General features: G+C 42.8%; 1 protein-coding gene across 4 annotated transcripts in view; it reads left to right on the forward strand.

Moving 5' to 3' along the window:
* MON2 (MON2 homolog, regulator of endosome-to-Golgi trafficking) overlaps positions 1-24,764 on the forward strand; it is a 176,074-nt gene that overhangs the window by 21,041 nt on the left and 130,269 nt on the right. For all 4 annotated transcript variants that reach the window (XM_068170401.1, XM_068170402.1, XM_068170407.1 and 1 more), the window contains exons 3-14: positions 5,053-5,180; positions 5,949-6,080; positions 11,067-11,196; positions 12,535-12,632; positions 13,685-13,810; positions 14,491-14,685; positions 15,654-15,778; positions 16,152-16,291; positions 17,541-17,694; positions 19,662-19,894; positions 21,826-21,907; positions 22,581-22,762. In XM_068170401.1, the coding sequence (XP_068026502.1) occupies positions 5,053-5,180; positions 5,949-6,080; positions 11,067-11,196; positions 12,535-12,632; positions 13,685-13,810; positions 14,491-14,685; positions 15,654-15,778; positions 16,152-16,291; positions 17,541-17,694; positions 19,662-19,894; positions 21,826-21,907; positions 22,581-22,762 (1,725 nt within the window). The remainder of the gene's footprint in view (positions 1-5,052; positions 5,181-5,948; positions 6,081-11,066; positions 11,197-12,534; positions 12,633-13,684; positions 13,811-14,490; positions 14,686-15,653; positions 15,779-16,151; positions 16,292-17,540; positions 17,695-19,661; positions 19,895-21,825; positions 21,908-22,580; positions 22,763-24,764) is intronic.

A 24,764-nucleotide genomic window follows, 5' to 3' on the forward strand; every position in this document is an offset into this window, starting at 1 on the left:
ATGTCAGAGTTTAAACCTAATCCCATTAGACAGCACCAGTTGTTGGTGGACTCTTGTGTTTTTTTCAGCTGTCAGTTGTAACCTAATCTTGTAGATAAGTTAATGTCAAGATCTCTGTTGTCTCCCATCTGCTACTTAACATTTTTTCAGAGGAAGATACTGTGTGTACTTTAATGATAACAAAGCTGTAAAAGGCTCCTCTAATTGTGAAATCTGGTGAAGAAGATGCCTGATAACTGCTAGATGATTTAGGAGCATCTGCTTAGATGTTTGAGTAACCCAAATACTTTGATTAAGATATGATTTTTCAGGTAGTGATAGGACTAGGGGGAATGGAATGAAGCTGGAGGTGGGGAGATTCAGGCTAGATGTGAGGAGATTCTTCACCATGAGAGTGGTGAAACCCTGGAATGGGTTGTCCAGGGAGGTGGTTGAGGCCCCGTCCCTGGAGGTGTTTAAGCCCAGGCTGGCTGAGGCTCTGGGCAGCCTGATGTAGTGTGGGGTGTCCCTGCCCATGGCAGGGGGGTTGGAACTAGATGATCCTTGTGGTCCCTTCCAGCCCTGACTGATACTATGATACTATTTCACTGAAATAGATGGGAACATCTGTAGCAGATTGTTTGGAATAATCTGACCTGATCTGTTTTCAAAGCATTATACCATTGTCCTAGTTTTGACCCATGAGCTGCCCAGGGCAAAAGGACAGAAAAGATATTTTACCCCTTCTCAAGGAGTAAAATAAAACTGCTCCACACTGGATTGGAAGTTTAAATTTAAACTTAAATTGCTTAGCCTGGAGAAGAGGAGACTCAGGGGTGACCTTATTGCTGTCTACAACTACCTGAAGGGAGGTTGTAGACAGGCGGATGTTGGTCTCTTCTCCCAGGCAGCCAGCACCAGAACAAGAGGACACAGTCTCAGGCTGCACCAGGGGAGGTTCAGGTTGGATGTTAGGAAGAAGTTCTATACAGAGAGAGTGATTGCCGATTGGAATGGGCTGCCTGGGGAGGTGGTGGAGTCACTATCACTGGAGGTGTTCAGGAGGAGACTTGATGGGGTGCTTGGTGCCATGGGTTAGTTGTTTAGGTGGGTTGAATTGGTTGATGGGTTGGATGCAATGATCTTGAAGGTCTCTTCCAACCTGGTTTGGTTTATTCTAAATAAAGGTTTATTCTAAATTCTATTTACAAATATATACAAAAGGCATTCAGGTAAAAGGAATACATTTGCAAATTAGGCTTAGTTCTTCACCTGAGCCTCCCAGGCCAAAACCTTCCAGAGTTTTCTAAAAACCTCCACCCCACTCAGCCGGCCAAACTGCCCCCCACCTCCACACACCCCCCTCTCCCCCCCAACTAGACCCAGGCCTACCACAGGCTTCAACAGGCTCAGTGGGATAGCTGGAAATTCACTGCCAGCCAAGGCCAAGAGAAAAGCTCTCCCCCACAAACCATAAAGATAAGAGCATGCATCCCAACCAGGGAGAGAAGAGAGAGCTTTAGCTGCACACTCCATAAATAGAGAGATGCAGGAAAACAGAATAGAATAACAGACTACAATATCCTGGGATGATCTGCCTATCCCTCTGGGACACTTTAGCCTCTGGAGGATTTTCCTTTGTGCTTATATCAATGAACTCTTGATTCCCTTTAACCTACCCCAACCATGTAGGATTAGAATTTTTAGGAAAATAGATCTAGTCTTAAAATCTTCATTAAAAAAAGGGATTGGATGTGGCACTCGAAGCCGTGGTTTAGTTGCCAGGAGGTGTTAGGTGATAGGTTGGACTTGATGATCTCTGAGGTCTTTTCCAACCTTGTTGATTCTATGATTAAAATCTTCATTAAAATCTTCATTATGTTTATTATGTCTTGTGAGGTGTGTTCAACCTGCCAGAATTCTGAGGTCATTGATCTAACTCTTTTCTTTTGTAAATGTTATGTTGAGCAGTTCCAAAGTCTTCACTCTTGGCAGTCTGTACATGCTTTCTAATTTATTTATGAGGAGTTGAACAATTCTAAAGGAGGAGCCAGCTTGTGCTTTGTGTCACGGGAGATGAATGTGAGGAATCCTTTCCTCGTGGCACTGAGGCATACAATTCATAGTTTTGTTGTAGAAAGTCTTTTAAAAAACTTACAATCTTGCTGATGGATTGAAGGAGTAAGTTTCCCTTTCCCAAAACTACTTTTGTGGTGTGGTTCATCATGATAGATTGAGTTGGTGGTAGGCTTAACATGAGCCTGCAGTGTGACCAGGTGGCCAAGAGGGCCAATGGCATCCTGGCCTGCATCAGGAACAGTGTGGCCAGCAGGAGCAGGGAGGTCATTCTGCCCCTGTACACTGCACTGGTTAGGCCACACCTCGAGTCCTGTGTCCAGTTCTGGGCCCCTCAGTTTAGGAAGGAGGTTGACTTGCTGGAGCTGGGGCTGCTTAGCCTGGAGAAGAGGAGGCTCAGAGGTGACCTTATTACTCTCTACAACTACCTGAAGGGAGGTTGTAGACAGGTGGGGGTTGGTCTCTTCTCCCAGGCAACCAGCACCAGACAAGAGGACACAGTCTCAGGCTGTGCCAGAGGAGGTTTAGGCTGGAAGTTAGGAAGAAGTTCTATACAGAGAGAGTGATTGCCCACTGGAATGGGCTGCCTGGGGAGGTGGTGGAGTCACCATCATTGGAGGTGTTCAGGAGGAGACTTGATGGGGTGCTTGGTTGCATGGTTTAGTTGACTAGGTGGGTTGGATAATAGGTTGGACTTGATGATATCAAACATCTCTTCCAACCTGGTTTGTTCTATTCTTTTAAAAAAAACTTAGGTAATTTTGGTAGCAAAATGGAAGCAGACCTGAGTAGAAGACAATTTTTGTGTATTTTAAGCCTGGAGCTAATATAATGGTCACTGCCAAACCAAATTCTGTGAACCATAACATTTTCATCTTCATAAAGTAAAAATCCTTGCATGGATCCTGTTGTGAGATTATTGTTTTTCATGGATTATAGGGAAAACACTATAAAAGGATGAAATTTTTCCTTGCCTTGTAGTTTGTTAACTTTGATGCCACTTATGCCATTCTGAACTTTATCATGAGTCTTACGTTAAGGATATGTTGAGGATTGGCTCAGGTCAAGAGGGCATGGGTCCCAGGAACACCTGTGCAATTCAGGCCTTGAAGGATTCTCTGTTGATAATATAGCAATGGAGTAGAAGCTGTGGGGAAGTGTTGATTGCTTTGGTATGCTGAGGTCAAGCTGCCCCTGAGAAGAGGCAAGCAAGGTAAGGAGGAGGCGAGATCTGGGAAAAAGCAATTAGACTGAGTAGAAAAAATCCACAGAGTAGTGAAAACAATGATGTAATCTTTTAGAGAGAAACCAATAGGATGTGTTAAATTAGAATAGAATTAACTCTGTATAAGACAAGACTATAAACAATGAAGTGTAGAACAAAGTTGGATGATTTCTGTCACTCATATTGAGTGCTGTCGTCCCTGTCTCCGTTCTCGTCAAGGATACGTCTTTTGGGATATCTGTTTAAAAAGTTTACTCTCTTCTTTCTGCTTGATGGTTGGTTAGAGCTTGGTGTCAGCCCAGAAGTTTGAGATATTTGTGCCTGTGTTTGACTGAGCTCTCTGAGCTCTGTGTTGTAGGTGTTCCTAAAGACAGCTTAGGCAGCTCACATACAGACACTGACAACTAGATGCCTACATTTAGTTGTTGATGAAATAGTCAGTGTTTGGGTTTTAACTTGAACATCACAGAGTGCTTTTCATGTGCATGTGGTTTATACTGTGTATCTTAAAAGCCTATATCTTTACTTCACAGTTGGATTCAAAGCACATTGTTAACTATGTGTATTCATTCTTAATTATGTTGACATTTTAATTGGGTTTGATTAGGGTCATCCTGTGTCAACTGGGCATAGAGTCTGTGCTGGCTCCAAAGAGGCTGACCAAACTGTGGACTGTACATGTGTTAATATCTTACAGAAAATTGGCACCTATGGTTTCTATTATCTTATTCTTTTCACAGAAACTTGTTAGTCATGTTAGTTAGTGCTTCAGTTGGAAAATAACACTAAAACATCCTTTTGTGGTTTTAACCTTAAAGGTTGGTTAGTTGGTTTATTTTTTGTTCAAACTAGTATCTGTGATACTTAATAATAAACCCTCTTGTGAGCCAAACTTCAAGCTGCTCAATAGGAAAAATAACATAGATCATGTGTGCAGGTGTACATGAGGTTGTATTTTTTTGTTTGTTTGTGGTAAGATCTGTGCCTTTAAAGCCTGTGTGAAACTGCTTCATGAACACATTTCTCCTGCTACACAGACTAAAATGTGGTATAGGACATGGAGTGTGAGGACACACCGAACCTTCAGCTGAGGACTCTTTTGTAACTGAATTGGTGACGAGCAGCTAAACTCTTACAAGTTTACATGAATCAACAACCACACCTGCAAACAGAAAAGCACTCAGGATCGTGCTTTCTCTTCATCCTTCTTTTAGTTTTAGAGAATTGATCTTAAATTGATAGAATTACTTTTATGGGGAAGAGCTTTTTAAAATGTTAGTGTGGAAGGTTATACACCCAGGATATAAACAAGCCGGTTTCTTTCTCCTCCTGTTTTGTCAGTGGCAATTTTTTATTCTTCTTTGTGCTGCATGCTTTGGTATGTTTCTCTGTGCCACACTTTGTGTTGCTTTTGAATTTGGTGCTGAGGTGAAGCAGAGCAGGAGGAGGAAGCTACAACCTGAGGACTGTCACCACGGCAAGGCCAGGGAAAGCTCTCTCGTATGGCCAGAATCTCACGGCTTCTTACTAACTAAATGGTCAGTCTGAAGGCTGTAAGGGCAAAGATGTTTGGGTTTTGAGCCTCATCCAGGGTAATTGTAGAAGTGACCTGTGGCAGCCCAGTATTTGTCTTCCCTTGGCTTTTCCCTGTGGTGCAAGAGTAAATCTCAGAGTTCCAAGACTGCTTTCTATTAATAGGTATGATTAACAAATTTTGCATTGTGTTCTTCAAAGCGTTAAACTGCGATTGCTTTTGTATCTCTTTTTGAAAGCATTAAAAGAGAACAGCTCAGAGGTAGTTCAGCCTTTTCTAATGGGTTGTGGAACCAAGGAACCAAAGATCACCCAGCTATGCCTAGCAGCCATACAGAGGCTCATGTCTCATGAAGTTGTTTCTGAGGTAAGATCAGTCTTTATAATAAACACGTAAATATTTCAGTGTGAGAAATAACAGGCTGCAAACTGAAGATGAATGCCTTTTATGTAGGAGGCTGCACTGTAATTATCATAGTCTGTAGAGTATTTTACTCATATCTGGTTTTTAACAGTTGTAACACAAGAAGTGAGGAAGCATATTCATCAGAATTTAAATGACTTCATTTAGTTTGCATTCTTACACAGCAGGAGCAGGACATGTAATGGTTCTTGATAGAAGTAATTCTTCAAGTTGCATCCACAGAATTTACTCAGTGTGATAACATTGTGCATTAGGGTTTTGTTACTTTTAAAAAGATGATAAAATGGATGCACATTTCCTGCAGCTGTCATTATATATTATGCTGCTGCTTATATAGGGTGTTAAGAGGCTGATGAAAACATTACTGTCTAAATATACCTTCAGTTGTGCTTGCATAACGTAAAATTACACTGGTTTTACTCTGATAGGAATTAATTTGGGGGGGGCAAAATGTTTTGTACTCTCTTCTATATTTCAAAGTAAAAAATGAAGTGTGCCCTTTAATTTGGACTACACATGAAGAGATTTCTGCTGTAATTTCTTTTAGAGTACTTAGGGAAGCTTGTGACAGTGAAATTGGCTTTGTGTTCTCGATGCTGTAGACAAACAGGCAAATTCAGTTATGATATGCATTTCTGAGAGGGATATTCTTGTATGTGTACACCTGTACCTGAACATCTTAATTGTTGGCAACAAATTATTTCCTTCTAGGCTGCAGCAGGAAACATTATTAATATGCTTTGGCAGCTGATGGAAAATAGTCTTGAAGAACTTAAGTTGCTCCAGACAGTTCTTGTTCTTTTAACAACCAATACAGTTGTGCACGATGAAGCACTGTCCAAGGTAAGAATTTGCTAGTACCAACTGTTGTACTTAAAATTTCTCCCTGTAATTCTTATTAAGTATTCTACATGTGAGGAATTTGTAAGTATTTGGAAGAGGAATGGGCTTGCTTGGTTCTGTGTGCTTGGTTTTATATCTGGACTCTGAAAGCAGGATTTCTTTTAGCTTCATTTTCAATGTGTTTTCTTCATTCCTTCACAATAGGTTGGACTCGATGATCCTTGAGGTCTCTTCCAACCTTAGTTATACTGTGATACTGTGATACAATAAGGCATTTCTGACTTAATGGGAAGTTGAATTAAAAATGCTGAGCTAATGCCTGTCCCTCTCATCAGCTAAATTCATGATACATATGTCACATAGTTCAGTGTAAGTGCTCACTAATAAAGCAAATATTAGAAGCTGCCTTAGACCTGTGTTTGAAGCAGCCCAGTTCTCTCTGACACTTTCAGTCAGAAGTGAAATAACTTAATTGCATGCAACATTTTGGCTATGATGTTTCACATGAGACAAAAAACATGAAGACTTTGATCCAGTTCAAGATTAAACTACTGAATACTTTCCTTAGAAGGAGCAATGTTCTTTATCCATCCATGAATTGTGAAGCTCTATTTAAAGTAAGTTCTAGATTGCAGGTAATAATTGTTTCTCTTTAGGTTAAGAAAGATGGAGGTGTTTAAAAACAAATCATTCTAAATTGCTGTCTTTGTTACACTCTGCTTTCAGTTTCTAATATGAGAATAGTTATTTTTTTTAATCATTATTATTTTTTCCTGAGAGAGTATAACTGAACAATATTTCTGAAGATACTCTGGTAGTGGGAAGTTTCCGGTTCTCCTTTTAATGAGATAACTTCATAGCTTGTTAAATGTTTAGCTATTACTCTTTATCTACTTAACCATGGGAAGGGAAAACACAAAAGGAAGACACAAATTAAGTTGCAAAGGTCTGCTGAAGGCAGGAAGACAATGGAAAATTTGCAAAGTCTATAAATGGCAGAATAGAAACTTGCTAAGGATTGAATGGTTTAGCAGTAGGTTCGTTTTTCACTTGAGTATTCAGATTATGTCAAAGACTCTTCATCACTATCTTGTGCCTTTTGTTCCAAATAACACTAATTATCCAGATGAGGTGCTATGATCTTGGGCAGAAGCATGATGTTTTTATGAAAATGGGAATAGTTTAGAATGTGGAATTGTCAGTCATAGAATTGAATCATAGAATTGTTTGGGTTGGAAAAGACCTCTAAGAACATCGAGTCCAACCTTCAACCCACCACCACCATGGCCCTTAAACTATGTCCCAAAGTGCCATGTCCACGCATTTCTTGAACACCTCCAGGAACAGGCACTCCACCACCTACCTGGGCAGCCTGTTCCAACGACTGACCACTCTTGTAGGGAAGAAAATGCTTCTAATACCCAACCTAAGCCTCGCTGGCACAATTTCAGGCCATTTCCTCTCGTCTGACTGATGCGCACTGCTGTGATCAGCAGGGGAATGGTTTTTCCCTTCTTCCTTCCCACTCTGCCTCCTTCCACTGACAGCTTTCTGAGCAGCCCGTCATGAGACACCACAAACTTCTGCTTCTGAGTATCTTCACAGCATACAAACCCCCTGTTCCTCAGAGAACCCTCTAAGGCCCAAAGCTTCCCACTGCTCATTGCACAGCAGATGCAATGAACTGGATAGCCGGTGTTCTTTAACAACCTGCTACCCTGTCATTTTATCAAGTCTGAATCTAGGCTCTAAGTCCACTGTACCTTTCCCTTCTGCATATTGTGTATCTGCTTCAAATAAAATGGAATAGAATAGGTTGGAAGAGACCTTCAAGATCATCACGTCCAACCCATCAACCAATCCAACCCACCTAAACAACTAACCCATGGCACCAAGCACCCCGTCAAGCCATCACCTGCCTCATTTATTCTTCTTCCCATGCCTCCATATATTCACCTATTTTTCCCCTCTTCTTCTTGGGTTCTTGGATCTACATCTTAGTTAACTTAACCATTTTTGTCTGTGTTTCAAAATCTTTCATTTGTTCATCTCTCTAATACTTATCCCATGTAAAATTTCTTGGTGTTGTCTAAGGCCTGAAATTGCTGGAGTTTCTCAGTTAACCAAAGGGAAATGTTACTTGGCATGGGTAAAATGGTCTGGGGTTTTCCCCCTGAGATTCTTTTGAGAAATGTCTGAAAACTGATTTTTTTTTTTTTTGTTTGTTTGTTTTAATTATTCCCCCCCCCCAAAATCTTACCAAATCCTTAGAGAAAATCAGTTTGAACCAGACCTGTATATTCATGTTTCAGCTTGACTGGTTTAAATTAAGAGAATTACTGGTAAAACATCTTTAAAAGCCCCTTTGTACAGGCACTGCTGTTAGATTTATTTCATTTATTTTTGAGTTGCCAAGGGGAGCAGCTCTGGTGCCAGCATGATCTGTAGTGGAACATCCCAACATGGGTCTTAGAAACCAGGGGAAACTCAGTGGGACCTGAGAGAGTTGCCAGGAACCCCTAGTTCGTGTAGCAGCAGCAAAGAGGATCTGGACACAAGCAGGAACAATAGTGGCCAAGCTGCTGCCTGCCTCTAAAAGAAGCCCTTGGGGAGCACTGTGAGCAGGATGTGGTATGTTAGTTTGCTTGGAAGGGCATGTAAGAAGGGTGCTGAAGCTTCTCCACCCTGACCAGGAAACTCCACTTGCAGAAAGCCGTGACCCCTTTCTGGGGTCATGTGGGGTACACCTGTCTGAAAGTGGGGTAAGGATCTTTTCACAAAAGTCATCAGGCATCATTAAAAGAGCTTTAAGATAGATTTGAGGGGACAAAAGGGTAAAACCAGGCCCACTAGAGATAAGCCTGGGGCAGCATGCCAGTGTTTGAAAGCTGTCCAGAGAAGGGCATCAGAGCTGGTGCAGGGTCTAGAGCAGAGGTCATACGAAGAACAGCTGAAGAACCTGGGGTGGTTCTGTCTGGAGAAAAGGAGGCTGAGGGGAGACCTTAAAGGATGTACAGATGTGACACTATGGGCCATGGTTTAATGGTAGACCTGACAGTACTAGGTAAATAGTTCAACTTGGTGATATAAAGGTCTTTGGCAACCTAAACAGTTCTATGATTCTGTGATTAAGCTAGAGAATCATACAGTTTGTTCTGAAAATCCTGAGATGAATGATTGTGTTGTAAAATGTCAAACTAATGTGAGATACCACCTGAGCAGAGTCTTAAAATCATTTACAAGAAGAAGCAAAAGAAGATTCTGAATGTTGTATGGCTTATATGGCCAGGTGTGGTTAAGTGCAAGAATATGGAATAGGGACAAAAGAAGGAGGAATACAAGTTTCACTACATGTACAGATGTTAATTTTCAAAATTCATTATAAACTAAATATTAAACTTTGTGTTAGAGCTAGTACGAAATCTAATTGGAAACAGTATTCAGGTCACTGCCAGCACAATGACATGCTAAAATATCATCATAGTATCATAGTATCATCATAGTATCAGTCAGGGTTGGAAGGGACCCCAAGGATCATCTAGTTCCAACCCCCCTGCCATGGGCAGGGACACCCCACACTAGATCAGCCTGGCCAGAGCCTCATCCAGCCTGGGCTTAAACACCTCCAGGGACAGGGCCTCAACCACCTCCCTGGACAACCCATTCCAGGGCTTCACCACTCTCATGGGGAAGAACTTCCTCCTCACCTCCAGCCTGAATCTCCCCACCTCCAGCTTCATTCCATTCCCCCTAGCCCTATCACTACCTGAGATCCTGAGCAGTCCCTCCCCAGCCTTCCTGTAGGCCCCCTTCAGATACTGGAAGGCCACAATTAGGTCACCTTGGAGCCTTCTCTTCTGCAGACTGAACAGCCCCAACTCCTTCAGTCTGTCCTCACAGGAGAGGTGCTCCAGCCCTCTGATCATCCTTGTGGCCCTTCTCTGGACACCTTCCAGCACCTCCATATCCCTCTTGTAATAGGGGCTCCAGAACTGGAGGCAGTACTCCAGGTGGGGTCTCACCAGAGCTGAGTAGAGGGGGAGGATCACCTCCCTTGACCTGCTAGCCACACTTCTCCTGATGCAGCCCAGGATCTGATTGGCTTTGCGGGCTGCAAGTGCACACTGAGAGCTCCTGTTGAGCTTTTTGTCCACCAGCACCCCTAAGTCTCTCTCCTCAGGGCTGCTTTCCAGCCAGTTATTGCCCAGCCTGTATTTGTGCCTGGGATTGCCTCGACCCAGATGCAGGACCCTGCACTTGCTCTTGTTGAACCTCATGAGGTTGGCTTGTGCCCACCTCTCCAGCCTGTCAAGGTCCCTCTGGATGGCCTCCCTTCCCTCCAGCGTGTCTGCTGCACCACACAGCTTGGTGTCATCAGCAAACTTGCTGAGGGTGCACTCAATGCCACTGTCCATGGCACCCACAAAAATGTTGAACAAGACAGGTCCCAGGACTGATCCCTGAGGGACTCCGCTTGTCCCAGGCCTCCACTGGGACATGGAGCCATGGACAGCCAATATGCACCTTATAGAGGACTAATAGCAGTCAAGGCAACATGATTGTGAAAGTATTGTGATTAATGTAGGACAGGAATGGCATTTTAGCTTTGGAGTTGACTGACCTTTCTGTAATTAACAGTATAATCCTCACATCCTGTCGTAGTCAGTATTCATACAGTCTGTTTTATGTGGTTGATCACTGTGTTCTCTATATGACAAGTGCAGTTTTACTGGCTTCCTGTAATGTCATCAGTTAACACCACTTCTAGATTCCTTTTTGGGGAGGATTACTGAAGAGATTTTTGCTTAGGATAACCTGTAAAATTTATTCTAGCCCTTCCAATTCAAAATTACTGCTTTAGTGACTTGTTTTTTTTGGTCAGGCAACCTTTTGACAGAGCGTAGTAGAAAGCGTTCTTCGTTCAGCTAAAAGATGTGATGTTACAAGGGGATCCTTTGTTTTATTTATGTTGCTGTTTCCTTTCAGGCAATTGTACTTTGCTTTCGATTGCACTTCACAAAAGATAATATCACAAATAACACCGCGGCAGCTACGGTGCGGCAGGTTGTGACTGTTGTGTTTGAGAGGGTGGTTGCTGAAGACGAGCGATACAAAGGTGGGCATGCTTCTTACTCTGCTTGCTTCTGCTGACTTGTTTTCTTTGGACACATCAAGTGTTTATCTTAGCAGATAAAGAAGTAGTAAAAAGGCTATTGGGAAAAAAGAGGGAGGAAAAAAAAGCCAGATGTTACGAATTTTTACTGTATCTTATACGTTTATTTGTATTCAGAGGAGATCAAATCCTTAGCCATTGTGTTAGTCCAGCAGTATATGAAACCAGGAGTTTTTTCAACCTGTGTCTGTGGCATTTATGGTGAAGGTAAATTAGATTACTGGGAATAGAAATAAAATAGAAATAGAATAGAAATAGAATAGAAAAGACCAGACCAGGTTGGAAGAGACCTTCAAGATCGTCGTGTCCAACCTATAATCCAACACCACCCAACCAACTAAATTATGCAACCAAGCACCCTGTCAAGTCTCCTCCTGAACACCTCCAGTGACGGCGACTCCACCACCTTCCCAGGCAGCCCATTCCAATGGGCAATCACTCTTCCTGTGTAAGACTTCCTCCTGACCTCCAGCCTGAACCTCCCCTGGCACAGCCTGAGACTGTGTCCTCTTGTTCTGGTACTGGCTGCCTGGGAGATGAGACCAACCTCTGCCTGTCTACAATCCCCCTTCAGGTAGTTGTAGACAGCAATAAGACCCTGAGTCTCCTCTTCTCCAGGCTAAGCAGCCCCAGCTCCCTCAGCCTCTCCTCACAGGGCTTGTGATCCAAACCCCTCACCAACTTTGTTGCCCTTCTCTGGACAAGCTCCAGCAAGTCAACATCCTTCCTAAACTGAGGGGCCCAGAACTGGACACAGTACTACAGTGCAGTGTATAGGGGCACTCCCTGTTCCTGCTGGCCACACTGTTCCTGATGCAGGCCAGGATGCCATTGGCCAGGTTGGAAGAGACCTTCAAGATCATCGCGTTCAACCCACCTAAACAACTAACCCATGGCACCAAGCACCCCATCAAGTCTCCTCCTGAACACCTCCAATGATGGTGACTGCACCACCTCCCCAGGCAGCCCATTCCAATGGGCAATCACTCTCTCTGTATAGAACTTCTTCCTAACATCCAGCCTGAACCTCCCCTGGCGCAGTCTGAGACTGTCCCCTCTAGACTATGTGGCAGTGGTATTGTTGAAGAGAACATTTTTTTGGAATAGAGTACTTGGTATTGATTCTGTTTGGTATTCATTCTAATGTTTATTTTTGTGACAAGAGAAGTGGCAGAAGAACTGCCTGGCCATTATCCAAGAATCTTTTTGTTGGAACACCTAATACATACTTAATTTGCAGCAGTTCCTTTGTCCACAAAACTGACTTTTGTTTTTATGCAGATATCAATGACCAGCCAGTTGCAGTTCAAGGAAATAGTAACAGAAGATCTGTCTGCACACTGAAGCCATGTGCTAAAGATGCATATATGCTTTTTCAGGTACTTGGGGAGCGTATATTTGCACATCTGCAGTTAGGGTGGGGTGGATAAGAAATGTCAAACACTTTCTGTTGGCATATTAAGGCCCTTCTGAGGCTTCCTTATGCAAATTTATTGTATTTGGCAATGATATGCTGTATTCCAGGTGCACATTTGGAAAACCTGGACCCTTCCTAGTGGCTTTGGAAGATGTTTTACTCTAAATCTTAAATATGCCCCCATTGAATTCAAGATTCTTTTTGCCATGATCCAAACAGTGCTACTATAGTTCAGCCTTGCTTCTTGTGCTTGGTATTGTTTATTGAAGTTGAGTATATAATGAAAAGCAGTAGTTGTATTCTACACACAGAAATCTTGGCATTAGCAAATTCAACAATCTTGAGATCACAGATCACAGGATCACAGAATTGTCGGTGTTGGATCTCAGGGATCATTTAGTTCCAACTCCCCTGCCATGGCCAGGGACATTTTCCACTAGATCAGGCTGCCCAGAGTCACATCCAGCCTGACCTTAGAAACATTCAGGGATGAGGCTTCCTCCACCTCCCTGGGCAACCTGTTCCAGTGTTTCACCACCCTCATAGTGAAGAACTTCTACCTGATGTCCAGTCTAAATCTTCCCTCCTCTATCTTAGATCCATTCCCCCTAGTTCTGTCAGCACCTGACACCCTGAAAAGTTTCTCACCCGCTTTCTTGTAGGCCCCCTTCAGATACTGGAAGGCCACAAAAAGGTCTCCTCAGAGCCTTCTCTCCTCCAGACTGAATAGCCCCAACCCTCTCACTCTGTCCTCACAGGAGAGGAGCTCCAGCCCTCTGATCATCCTTGTGGCCCTTCTGGATATTTTTGAGAGCAGGAATGAACATAGTTGCTACAAGAAGAGCTGCAAAATTTGAGATGTTTTTTTTTTGCCTAACAATGCAAAAATGCTGAAATTGGAAAATTACTGGTTACAGTAGAGCAGAATAATGCAGATTTTCTTGCAGACTCAGAAAACATATGCTGTTATGGTACTGTGCAGAGAATGTAAATGCTGTTGTATTTCTTCTCAAGGATCTTTGTCAGTTAGTTAACGCTGATGCTCCCTACTGGCTTGTGGGTATGACAGAAATGACCCGGACATTTGGCCTTGAACTTCTTGAGTCAGTCCTCAATGACTTTCCACAAGTGTTTTTACAAGTGAGTAGCTCTTGAAGGGAAAACATTAGTGCTTTTGTTTGCATGGGTGGTTAAGATTTACACTTCATTAACTCTTTAAGTTAACCTGAGTACTACTCTTTGAAAGGACTCACAGCTTTTACGTGTTGAGTTTTTAGCAACCAATATGGGTCTCTGCCCACATTTTTTCTGTTCACATTCACTTTATTTGTGCATTTTGTGGAGCATGTTGTATTCTGTGTTTCATTCTAACTTCTTGTTATACCATTTATGTCTCCTCCAAAGAGACATTTTCTTATCTTGCATGATTTATGGCACCTTTGTAACTTAGTTTGTGACGTTGTTTCTACAAAACCATTGACCTCGCCACACTTGGAAAGCAGCAAGAGTCACAACTATGAATTCTGTGGATCTGCTGCATCTAAATGCAGTGTTATCTTTCAGTAACATATTTAACAGACAATAGCTGAATTTAAAAAGTAAATGTATGATAAATGATGCATTTCATCATGCTTTCTGGTAGCTTTACGATGGTGTCTACTATTCTTTCTATTAATTTCCTGAGCATGTAATTTATACCAAGGTTTACATGACAGCAGAGTACTTGTTAATAGCAGTAAAGGTAAATAAGATGCATAATCAGAGCTATTGGTAACAGTTAGTGAATACCTGATTATAATTAGTTCTGTTTTCTTTTTCAGCATCAGGAATTCAGTTTTCTTCTTAAAGAAAGAGTGTGCCCTCTTGTTATAAAGCTTTTTTCCCCCAACATCAAATTCAGACAAGGTTCCAGCACGTCATCTTCCCCAGCACCAGTGGAAAAACCATACTTCCCCATCTGTATGCGTTTGTTGAGAGTAGTCTCTGTTTTGATTAAGCAGTTCTACAGTTTGCTGGTAAGAATGTGTTCAAATTTTCTTTGTGCAATTCTGGTTTTCTACATAGATCATAGTATCATAGTATCAGTCAGGGTTGGAAGGGACCACAAGGATCATCTAGTTCTAAACCCCCTGCCATGAGCAGGGACACCCCACACTACATCAGGCTGGCCAGAGCTTCGTCCAGCCTGGTCTTAAACATCTCCAGGGACGGGGCCTCGACCTCCTCCCTGGACAACCCATTCCAGGGCTTCACCACTCTCATAGTGAAGAACCTCCTCCTCACATCCAGCCTGAATCTCCCCACCTCCAGCTTCATTCCATTCCCCCTAGTCTTATCACTACCTGAGATCCTGAGAAGTCCCTCCCCAGCCTTCCTGTAGGCCCCCTTCAGATACTGGAAGGCCACAATTAGGTCCCCTCGGAGCCTTCTCTTCTCCAGACTGAACAGCCCTAACTCCTTCAGTCTGTCCTCACAGGAGAGGAGCTCCAGCCCTCTGATCATCCTTGTGGCCCTTCTCTGGACACGTTCCAGCACCTCCATATCCCTCTTGTTGGACTCTGCCCATCTGTCCAGTCGGTCCAGGTCCCTCTGCAGAGCCTTTCTACCCTCTAACTGACTAACATCTGCCCCTAACTTGGTGTCATCTGCAAACTTGCTGATGACTGACTCAAACCCCTCATCCAGATCATCAATGAAGATGTTAAAGAGGACGGGGCCCAGTACTGATCTGAACTGTAATGCCCATGAGGAACTGAACTCCTGCAGTACAATGGTATATGTAGAGTTAATTTGGCAAAAATAATAGGATTATTAGGTAATTTCTTTTCATACAATTTTTGATTAAATACTTGAAGTACTTTTTTAGGTCTCATGCAAAACCTGCTGGAATAGGACTCCTAAGATCAAGTGGAAGTTTGATCAGACATGATTTTATAGGGGGGATTTTTCTTTTTGTTTAATAACTATAAACTCTATCTTCTAGGTAACAGAATGTGAAATCTTTCTCTCATTGCTGGTTAAGTTTCTGGATGCAGACAAACCACAGTGGCTAAGAGCTGTTGCGGTAGAATCTATTCACAGGCTCTGTGTGCAACCTCAGCTACTAAGGTATTAAATATTTTGAGTTTCACTTTTACATAAAATGTAAGAAATATCTTTACTTTCCTCTGGTGGTAAATGCTTCCTAAATCACTGTAAATCTGTAGAAACTCAAATGCAATAGGCTCTTCCAGATGATTTTTATAAAGTGTTAGGTAATGCTTATTACCCAGCAAGGGCTGAATTGTAGTTCAGTATTCCAACCCTGCTCTGTCTTACCAGTTTCAAAGGAGCATTTACCTAACCCAAGATATTGTTTACCTAAATATTTGCAGTTAAAACCTTTGTTTAACCTACAGTGAGGAGGGAAGCTGCTATTCAAATATGATTTTAAGTCCCTACTTTGTGAAATACTGACTAGATTTTACAAAATGCTTTCCAGGTCCTTTTGTCAATCGTATGATATGAAGCAACATTCCACTAAAGTTTTCCGTGACATTGTGAATGCGCTGGGGTCCTTCATCCAGTCACTATTTCTTGTACCAAGCACAGGAAACACCTCAACAACACCAAACCAAACTGGTAAAGCCTTGTCTTTACTAACACTTCAATTTTCCAGCATCTCCTTGTGATAATAAATCCTGGTTTGATTCAATGTATACAGAATCACAGAAAGCATTCAGGTTGGAAAAGACCCTCAGGATCACCAGGTCCAACTGAGAACTCTACAAGGTTCACTCCTAAACCATATCCCCAAGAACCACATCCAAACAACCTTTACACACATCCAGGTCTGTTGACTCAACCACCTCCCTGGGCAGCCTATTCCAATGCCTGACCACTCTTTCCCAGAAAATTTTTTTCCTAATGTCCAGTCTAAACCTACCCAGCCACAGCCTGAGGCTGTTCCCTCTCATTTTATCACTAATTACCTGTGAGAGGAGACCAGCACCAGCCTCTCTGCAATGTCCTTTCAGGTAGCTGTAGACAGCAATGAGGCTTCTGGCAGTGCCTTTCATTTTTGTACTAAAACAGACACTGAAGAAGAGAGTGATGAGGTCTCCCCTCAGCCAGCTCTTTGTCAAACTAAACAGCCCCAGCTCCTTCAGTCACTCTTCATCAGATTTATTCTGCAGGCCCTTCCCCAGCTTCACTGCCCTCTGCACTGGCTCTAGCACCTCGACATCTCTCTTGTATTGAGGTGCCCAAAACTGAACACAATACTCAAGGTGTGGCTCACCAGAGCTGAGTACAAGGGGACAATCACCTCTCTTCTTCTGCTGCATGCAGTATTTCTAATCCAAGCCAGGATGCCACTGACTTTGTTAGCCACCTGGGCACACTGCTATCTCATATTCAGCTGCTTGTAACAGTTCTGTGTTTCTGTGTTCACTGAGGTGAAAAGCTAGCTTGAGACAAACAAGTATGTCCAGGGCTGGTACAAAAGGGGATTTTTTTAATATCTTTTTTCTTTTAAACTTTAAAATATCTCACTGATCACTAAAACATATATTGCTTTATTGAGACCATCTAAGTTTAGTTCATTCACAGAGTGCTATGAATGCTGCTATTCTTTCCACAAAAGCCTTTTATTCTGGCTGAAAATAAGGCAGTTGGCATCAACTCTCTGCACCTTTTAAGCTAACTACTTTGCACATAAGATCATGGTTCAGACAGCAGAGGGAGCTCAAAAATAGACTTTTGTGTTGGTGGTGGCTTTTATTCTCAAGCAAGGCATGTTAGATTAATGCATGTATCTCAAACAGAGGAAAAAGGATGTTTGCTGCTCACTAAAAATGGGGTAACTTTATCACTTTGTTTTTCTGCACAGGAAGCAATGCATTGGGGAATACTGGCTCAGCACAAACTAACCCAGGAGTTCTTGGAATGGGAGGAGGTACAACTGTGTTACCTGCCTTTGAGTACAGAGGCACTTGGATACCTATCCTGAACGTAACAGTACAAGGGAGTGCTAAAGCTACCTAGTAAGCAACTTCTATCTTTCTGAAAATGTATATAGCAAATATGTTTATTTTCAATTTGATCACAGGATATTAGGGGTTGGAAGGGACCTCCAGAGACTGAGTCCACCCACCCCTGCCAGAGCAGGACCATAGAATCTAGTGCAGGTTGCACAGAGGTGCATCCAGATGGGTGATTAACAAGAAATATTTTTTTTCATTAGTGAATATTGAGGCCTTCACTTCACTGACATAAATTCTTTGTGTTGCTGCAATAGGGTGTTCTGAGTTGCTGCTATTTTGTCTGAATGCTCTGGATTCTGATCCAAATGACTCCTAGGGCTTTAGCATCTGTTGGATTTTCTTTTTTCCTACCATACTGTTGCTCTATTAACTCTTCATTTTTCAGCCTCACTGCAGCATTATAACAACTTTGGAATATCTTTTGTTGGGCTGTGTATTGGCAAACATGAGGGGCATTAAGCAAATGCAGCATCAGTGAGGGAAACTCCTTTATCTCTCTTTGAGATGCAAAATTCATCTTCAGATTTCAGTATGGGTTGACTTGACTTTTTGTTCCAGCAGTGGACTGTAGATTTGGGTCACATCTTAATACTGATTCTCTCCTACTAATGCCATTATATTTTCATCCAAAAGCCACATCTTATGCTTTTACACAGTGATTTAATTGGAGATATGAATTGTGACCAGAGCTAGCAGGTGCCTTTTCGTGAATGTGGGTTTGTCTTTTCCCCAATCCATTATACCTTGTTGTATTCTTCACATGAGGTAGTGTTTTTTGAGAGGAACAGACAAAAGACTAGTCATGATTTTTCATGACAGTTCCCATGTAACTGAAAAAAAGTAATCATTTAATCAGTAGTTTACTTTGCTGGCTTTGAAAGTAGAATACATGACCTCTACCTCACAGGTACATGGTAACTTTAATACCCATTAAGAGATTTAATTAGAGCTGTATCTCCTCATTCTTATTTGTAGAGAGAGAATGAAGAGTTGTCTGTTTGATTTACCTATACTGCCCATGCCTTCAAGTATCCGAGGCAGCCATCTTCAGCAAATTAGAAGTAATAACTGAAGTGTTGCATGTTTAGGAGAAGGAAGATCCTCTGTGCAAAAAAGTGGTGACACTACAGTATAAAAGTGTCTTTGGTATTCCAGTAGCTGGAATGCTTAGCCTTTTTAAGACTAGTTTGTAGAGCAAGTGATGAAATAGTGGTTAGTGGGATGGATAGCAGGTAGTCTTTGTAACAGACTGTCGCTTCTTAGGTAGATGCTGCTTCTAGGGCAGCTACAATCTGTTTCCTGTTGGATTTGTAACTCAGCAGTTCTTTATGTGCTTTTGAGGTGAAATATGAAGAAAAGTGGCAGTGAGGCTGCAGGTTCTAGCAGTGATGCTTTAATTGCGTGTTTTGCAGCAGTGAATCATATGGACATTTCCTCTTTGTACATATAACTTCTGCTGTTTACCTCTGTGTGTGGGTGATGGATATTTGGTCATATATTGCCTAGCCCTGACAGGCTTTTTCAGGCATATGGACTCAAAGATAACAATAATGGAATGTCTGACTTGTTCTGAACTTGTCATAACTATGCTCACACTGTCATGACTTTCTGACCTATTTCCTCTGTTGTTCATTTGCACTTAAGCTCTTCTGATTAAGTTCTGTTGCAGTGGCTTTAAGTAAAGTAATAAAGTAGAACAATGAATTCAATAACACTTGCTTATATGTGCTAATTAAAATCTAAATACTGTAGTCTAGATTTGTAGCCTTTCATGTAATATTCTATTTAGTGACTCATTTACTCTTTTACTTGATGACTTAAGGTTTTGTTTTCTTGAGTTGCTATAAATCTTGAAGGATGGTATTTGGGGCCTGTTTCTACTTAACATGCACTTGGAACCTTGTCTTTCTGTTTTGAAGCACACTGGTGCTGTTACACACTTATTTGTCATGCTTTCAATTTTTCAGTTTGGAAATGCTGGACAAAGTGGAGCCACCCACAATTCCTGAAGGCTATGCCATGTCAGTGGCATTTCACTGTTTACTGGATCTTGTCCGTGGTATTACTTCGATGATTGAAGGAGAGTTGGGAGAGGTAGAAACAGTCGGTCAAGCCACAGCAGAGACAACTTCATTACCAGCACAGTCTTTGGAGCAGCAAGACTTGCAGTCTGTGTCTGACCAGTCGGAGAAAGAGCTAGGTATTTGAGAATGCAAACACCACGTAAAACACAGCAGTGTTACACCAGGCAGGATTAAACCAGTTCATGCTTTGTTGCTTAAATGTATTGTTTCTAAATTCCATGTGCAAACTTTTAATGATGTGAGCTTTAATAACAGAGCAACAGTAGCCTCCAAAAAAATTAATACTTGATGGGGTGTACTGTTTCTGTCCTATAGTACCTTAGCCAGACTCCTTGTGGCCTATTAATGCTGTTTTACGTGTATGTACATGGAATGTGAGGGAGAGATGACAGGCATTCTGTTCTCTAGAACTTTAGTCTGCCTTTCCGTGTCCTTAATGCTGCTTAAGTATCATAGTATCAGTCAGGGTTGGAAGGGACCACAAGGAGCATCTAGTTCCAACCCCCCTGCCATGGGCAGGAACACCCCACACTAGATCAGGCTGGCCAGAGCCTCATCCAGCCTGGGCTTAAACACCTCCAGGGACGGGGCCTCAACCACCTCCCTGGACAACCCATTCCAGGGTTTCACAACTCTCATGGTGAAGAACCTCCTCCTCACATCCAGCCTGAATCTCCCCACCTCCAGCTTCATTCCATTCCCCCTAGTCCTACCACTACCTGAGATCCTGAGCAGTCCCTCCCCAGCCTTCCTGTAGGCCCCCTTCAGATACTGGAAGGCCACAATTAGGTCCCCTCAGAGCCTTCTCTTCTCCAGACTGAACAGCCCCAACTCCTTCTGAGATCCAAGGTCACAAGAGACAACCTGACTGAGAGAAATGGGGCAGTCAGAACTATTTTAAAAGAAAAATGTGTTTCTAGTAGCAAGATAAAAAGCTCAAGGTTTTAATCACAGAATGTTAGAGGTTGGAAGGGGCCTCCAGAGATCATCGAGTCCAACCACCCTGCTGAAAGCAGGATCACCCAGGGTAGTCTGTGCAGAAATGTATTCAGGCAGGTTTTGAAAGTCTCCAGAGGTGGAAACTACACAACCTCTTTGGGCAGCCTGTTCCAGTGCTCCATCACCCTCACTCTAAAGAAGTTTCTCCTCATGTTGAGGTGAAATCTTCTATGTTCAAGTTTGTATCCATTGTTGCTCATCTTATTACTGTGTACCACCAAAAAGAGATTGGCCCCCTCCACTTGACACCCACCCCTCAGATATTTATAGACATTGATAGATCCCCTTGCAGTTTTAAGACTAAAATGGAGAGGTTTTAAGTAAGATTTAAGTATTGGAATGGTTTTGGCGTGTGTACCATGCAGTAGAAACAATAGAGCCGGACCGGAGTGTGCAGGCTGCGGGAAGTGGGGTGGGGAAGGAGCTTGTCTTAGGGCCCCGCGCCGGCGCGGAGCTCTCCATGGTTCTGCAGGCCTGCACTCCGCAGCGGCCCCCAGGCTCTCGGCATGGTGCAGTAGTGGGGGGGTGTGCTGTGGGAATGGTAGGAGGAGGCAGTAGGCCTGATAGACCTTTTACAGTTTTTTCCTATTAAATTAAAAAACCCCAAAAAACCAACAACAACAATACAGAGAATTGCAAATGCCAGGGGAAAGCATTTTGCCATTGCTGCTAAATTTCAATATCTGGACCCACATTTTTGCACTTCTGAATGTTTATTTATGAGGACAAAGATTGAAAATAGTCAGATTTTAAAGATTTTTTTTTTCCTTTTTTTTTAAATTGGTAGGGTTGTCATTTAGAATAAGCATTACCTTGGTGGCATCTTTTACATTAGCAATGTTACTTTAAATGCAGCTGTTTCAATGGTACTGGTGTGAGTGTTCTTGTTTATACATATATATGTGTCTTTGTAAACATACACATGTGTCTTTGTAAAGCCCACACTTTAAAAAATGCAGTAGCAATCATTTTGTTTGTGATATAATTTAAAGTTATTAAGTAAAGTACTGTGTTTCTGCAATCAACAAATGCCTGTATTTCTTTCAAGTTAGCAGAGCTGTCTGGGAAGAAATGGTCAATGCTTGCTGGTGTGGTCTTTTGGCTGCCTTATCCCTTCTGCTTGATGCAAGGTATTTGGTCTTCTGTTTCTCTCAAATTTTCAAAGTTGGTATTCCTACCTATACTTTTAACTGACTTTTGATACTGGTCAAGGTGACAGTTGCATGACAGAGTGTTGTTCATGGCACCAGAGCAGACAGGTTTGTGGGTTAGGGATAGCTAGACCGCGTGAGGACGTTAAGAGTAAATGACACAGAAGTCTCCAGAAGTCTCAAATCAAGTCTTTAATGTACTTAATTATAGGACAATGAATTCAATTTTCAGAAGCTTGCATTTGAGCCAATTAAATGTCTGAATGTTTCAACACAGTGAAATGATTCTACCCTTGTCGAGATTCCCATCGATAGGTATCTTGGTATGTGTTAGCAATATGCAGTCATTGAAGTGGAAAAGCTGTTTACTAGGTAATAACTTTGGCAATGTAATTGTATCTTCCAAAGGTGGTGTTTTGTGTGGTTTTTGTGGTTTTGTTTTTTTTTAGATACCTCCTGATAGTCTCCTTTCTCATATCATTCAAAACTGAAGACCAGGTTTTTAGGAAGTCATTCTGAAGAATTTTGTTCACTGGTTGTGCTGACTCTTTATAGAGTGTTGACAGGCTTAAAGTTTATGTTCTTGTTGCTTTCAGTTTTGATTAGCTGCCTGTTTGGATTATTTCTTCCTAAATGATTTGTGGTCTTTCAGCACTGATGAAGCTGCCACTGAAAATATTCTAAAAGCAGAACTGACTATGGCTGCACTTTGTGGAAAACTGGGTCTTGTAACATCAAGAGATGCTTTTATCACTGCCATTTGCAAAGGATCTCTGCCTCCTCACTATGCCCTTACTGTATTAAACAGCACAACTGCAGCTCTGTCCAGCAAATGTAAGTACATATGTTTTCCTTAATTGTGTTTTCACATATTGTGAAACTCAAATTTATCTGCATGTGATAGCAAAAGCTATGTGACTATGATATTTGGCTATACTAAATTATATTAAAATCCTCAGACAGCATCTAGACCACTGGTGTTCCATAGCTGGTTAGTTTTGTGGCATCAGCTGGTGATAGAATAGAATAGACCAGGTTGGAAGAAACGTTGGTTATTCTGTGGTCTTCTGGAGACTTTACCTGTGGAGCAGACTCTGCCTGACCCAGCAGCCTAGAGAGGACGATCATAGAATAGAATAGACCAGACCAGGTTGGAAGAGACCTTCAAGATCATCATGTCCAACCTATCATCCAAAACCACCCAACCAACTAAACCATGCAACCAAGCACCCTGTCAAGTCTCCTCCTGAGCACCTCCAGTGATGATGACTCCACCACCTCCTCAGGCAGCCCATTCCAGTGGGCAATCACTCTCTCTGTGGGAAACTTCCTCCTAACCTCCAGCCTAAACCTCCCCAGGTGCAGCCTGAGACTGTGTCCTCTTGTTCTGGTACTGGTTGCCTGGGAGAAGAGACCAACCTCTGCCTTTCTACAACCCCCCTTCAGGTAGTTGTAGACAGCAATAAGGTCACCCCTGAGTCTCCTCTTCTCCAGGCTAAGCAGCCCCAGCTCCCTCAGCCTCTCCTCATAGGGCTTGTGTTCCAAGCCCCTCACCAACTTTATTGCCCTTCTCTGGATATGCTCCAGCAAGTCAACCTCCTTCCTAAACTGAGGGGCCCAGAAGTGGACACAGTACTTGAGGTGTGGCCTAACCAGTGCAGTGTACAGGGGCAGAATGACCTCCCTGCTCCTGCTGGCCACACTGTTCCTGATGCAGGCCAGCATGCCATTGGCCCTCCTGGCTGCCTGGTCACACTGCAGGCTCATGTTCAGCCTACCATCAACCAGCACCCCCAGGTCCCTCTCCGCCTGGCCGCTCTCCAGCCACTCTGACCCCAGCCTGTAGCTCTGCATGGGGTTGTTGTGGCCAATGTGCAGAACCCGGCACTTGGATGTGTTCAGTCTCCTGCCCTTGGACTCTGCCTATCTGTCCAGCCTGTTGAGGTCCCTCTGCAGAGCCTCTCTACCCTCCAGCAGATCAACTCCTGCCCCCAGCTTGGTGTCGTCAGCAAATTTACTGATGATGGACTCAATGCCCTCATCCAGATCATCAATAAAGATGTTAAAGAGGATGGGGCCCAGCACTGATCCCTGGGGGACTCCACTAGTGACTGGCCACCAGCTGGATGTGGCACCATTCACCACCACTCTCTGGGCTCGGCCCTCCAGCCAGTTCCTAACCCAGTGCAGTGTGCTCCCATCCAAGCCATGGGCTGACAGCTTAGCCAGGAGTTTGCTGTGGGGGGCAGTGTCAAAGGCTTTGCTGAAGTCCAGGTAGACCACATCCACAGGCCTCCCCACATCCACCAGGCAGTCACCTGATCATAGAGGGAGATCAGGTTGGTCAGGCAGGACCTGCCCTTCCTAAATCCATCCGTGTAGTCAATCTAAAACTTACTGAGCGCTTGGCATTTTGGAAGTTCGTATTCGAAGGAGATCTGTCTGTCATCCTAAAGATCTGTCAGGATATGTAATTAAGGCATGCAAATTCTGAAATGGTTTCTAGTCTGCTTGCATACTTATGAATTGGCTAGAACATTCTGCATTTGTGGTGTGCTTCAGTCTTTTCTACAGTTGTCTAGTGATGGCACTGCTTACTTTGTAAGTGGAAGATCTTAAGTTCTGAGCTCTGCTCAGCTTACAAGAAGAGGCTTCCTACATTGTGAGAGAATGTTGTATTTCGCAGATTGTACCAGTTGAGAATTTACTCTGTTTACAATTTCAAGAAGTTGTGTACCAATAGTTATGGTGCATATGAATTATGTACCAAGAAATGCAACTGCATGGAGAATGTGCAGATAGATATAACGTTAGACCTCTTAGTAGAGGTCTGGGA

This window comes from Melanerpes formicivorus, unplaced genomic scaffold (assembly GCF_026170545.1).
Source record: "Melanerpes formicivorus ecotype bairdi unplaced genomic scaffold, bMelFor1.0.p_v2 SCAF_3, whole genome shotgun sequence".
Lineage (NCBI taxonomy): Eukaryota > Metazoa > Chordata > Aves > Piciformes > Picidae > Melanerpes > Melanerpes formicivorus.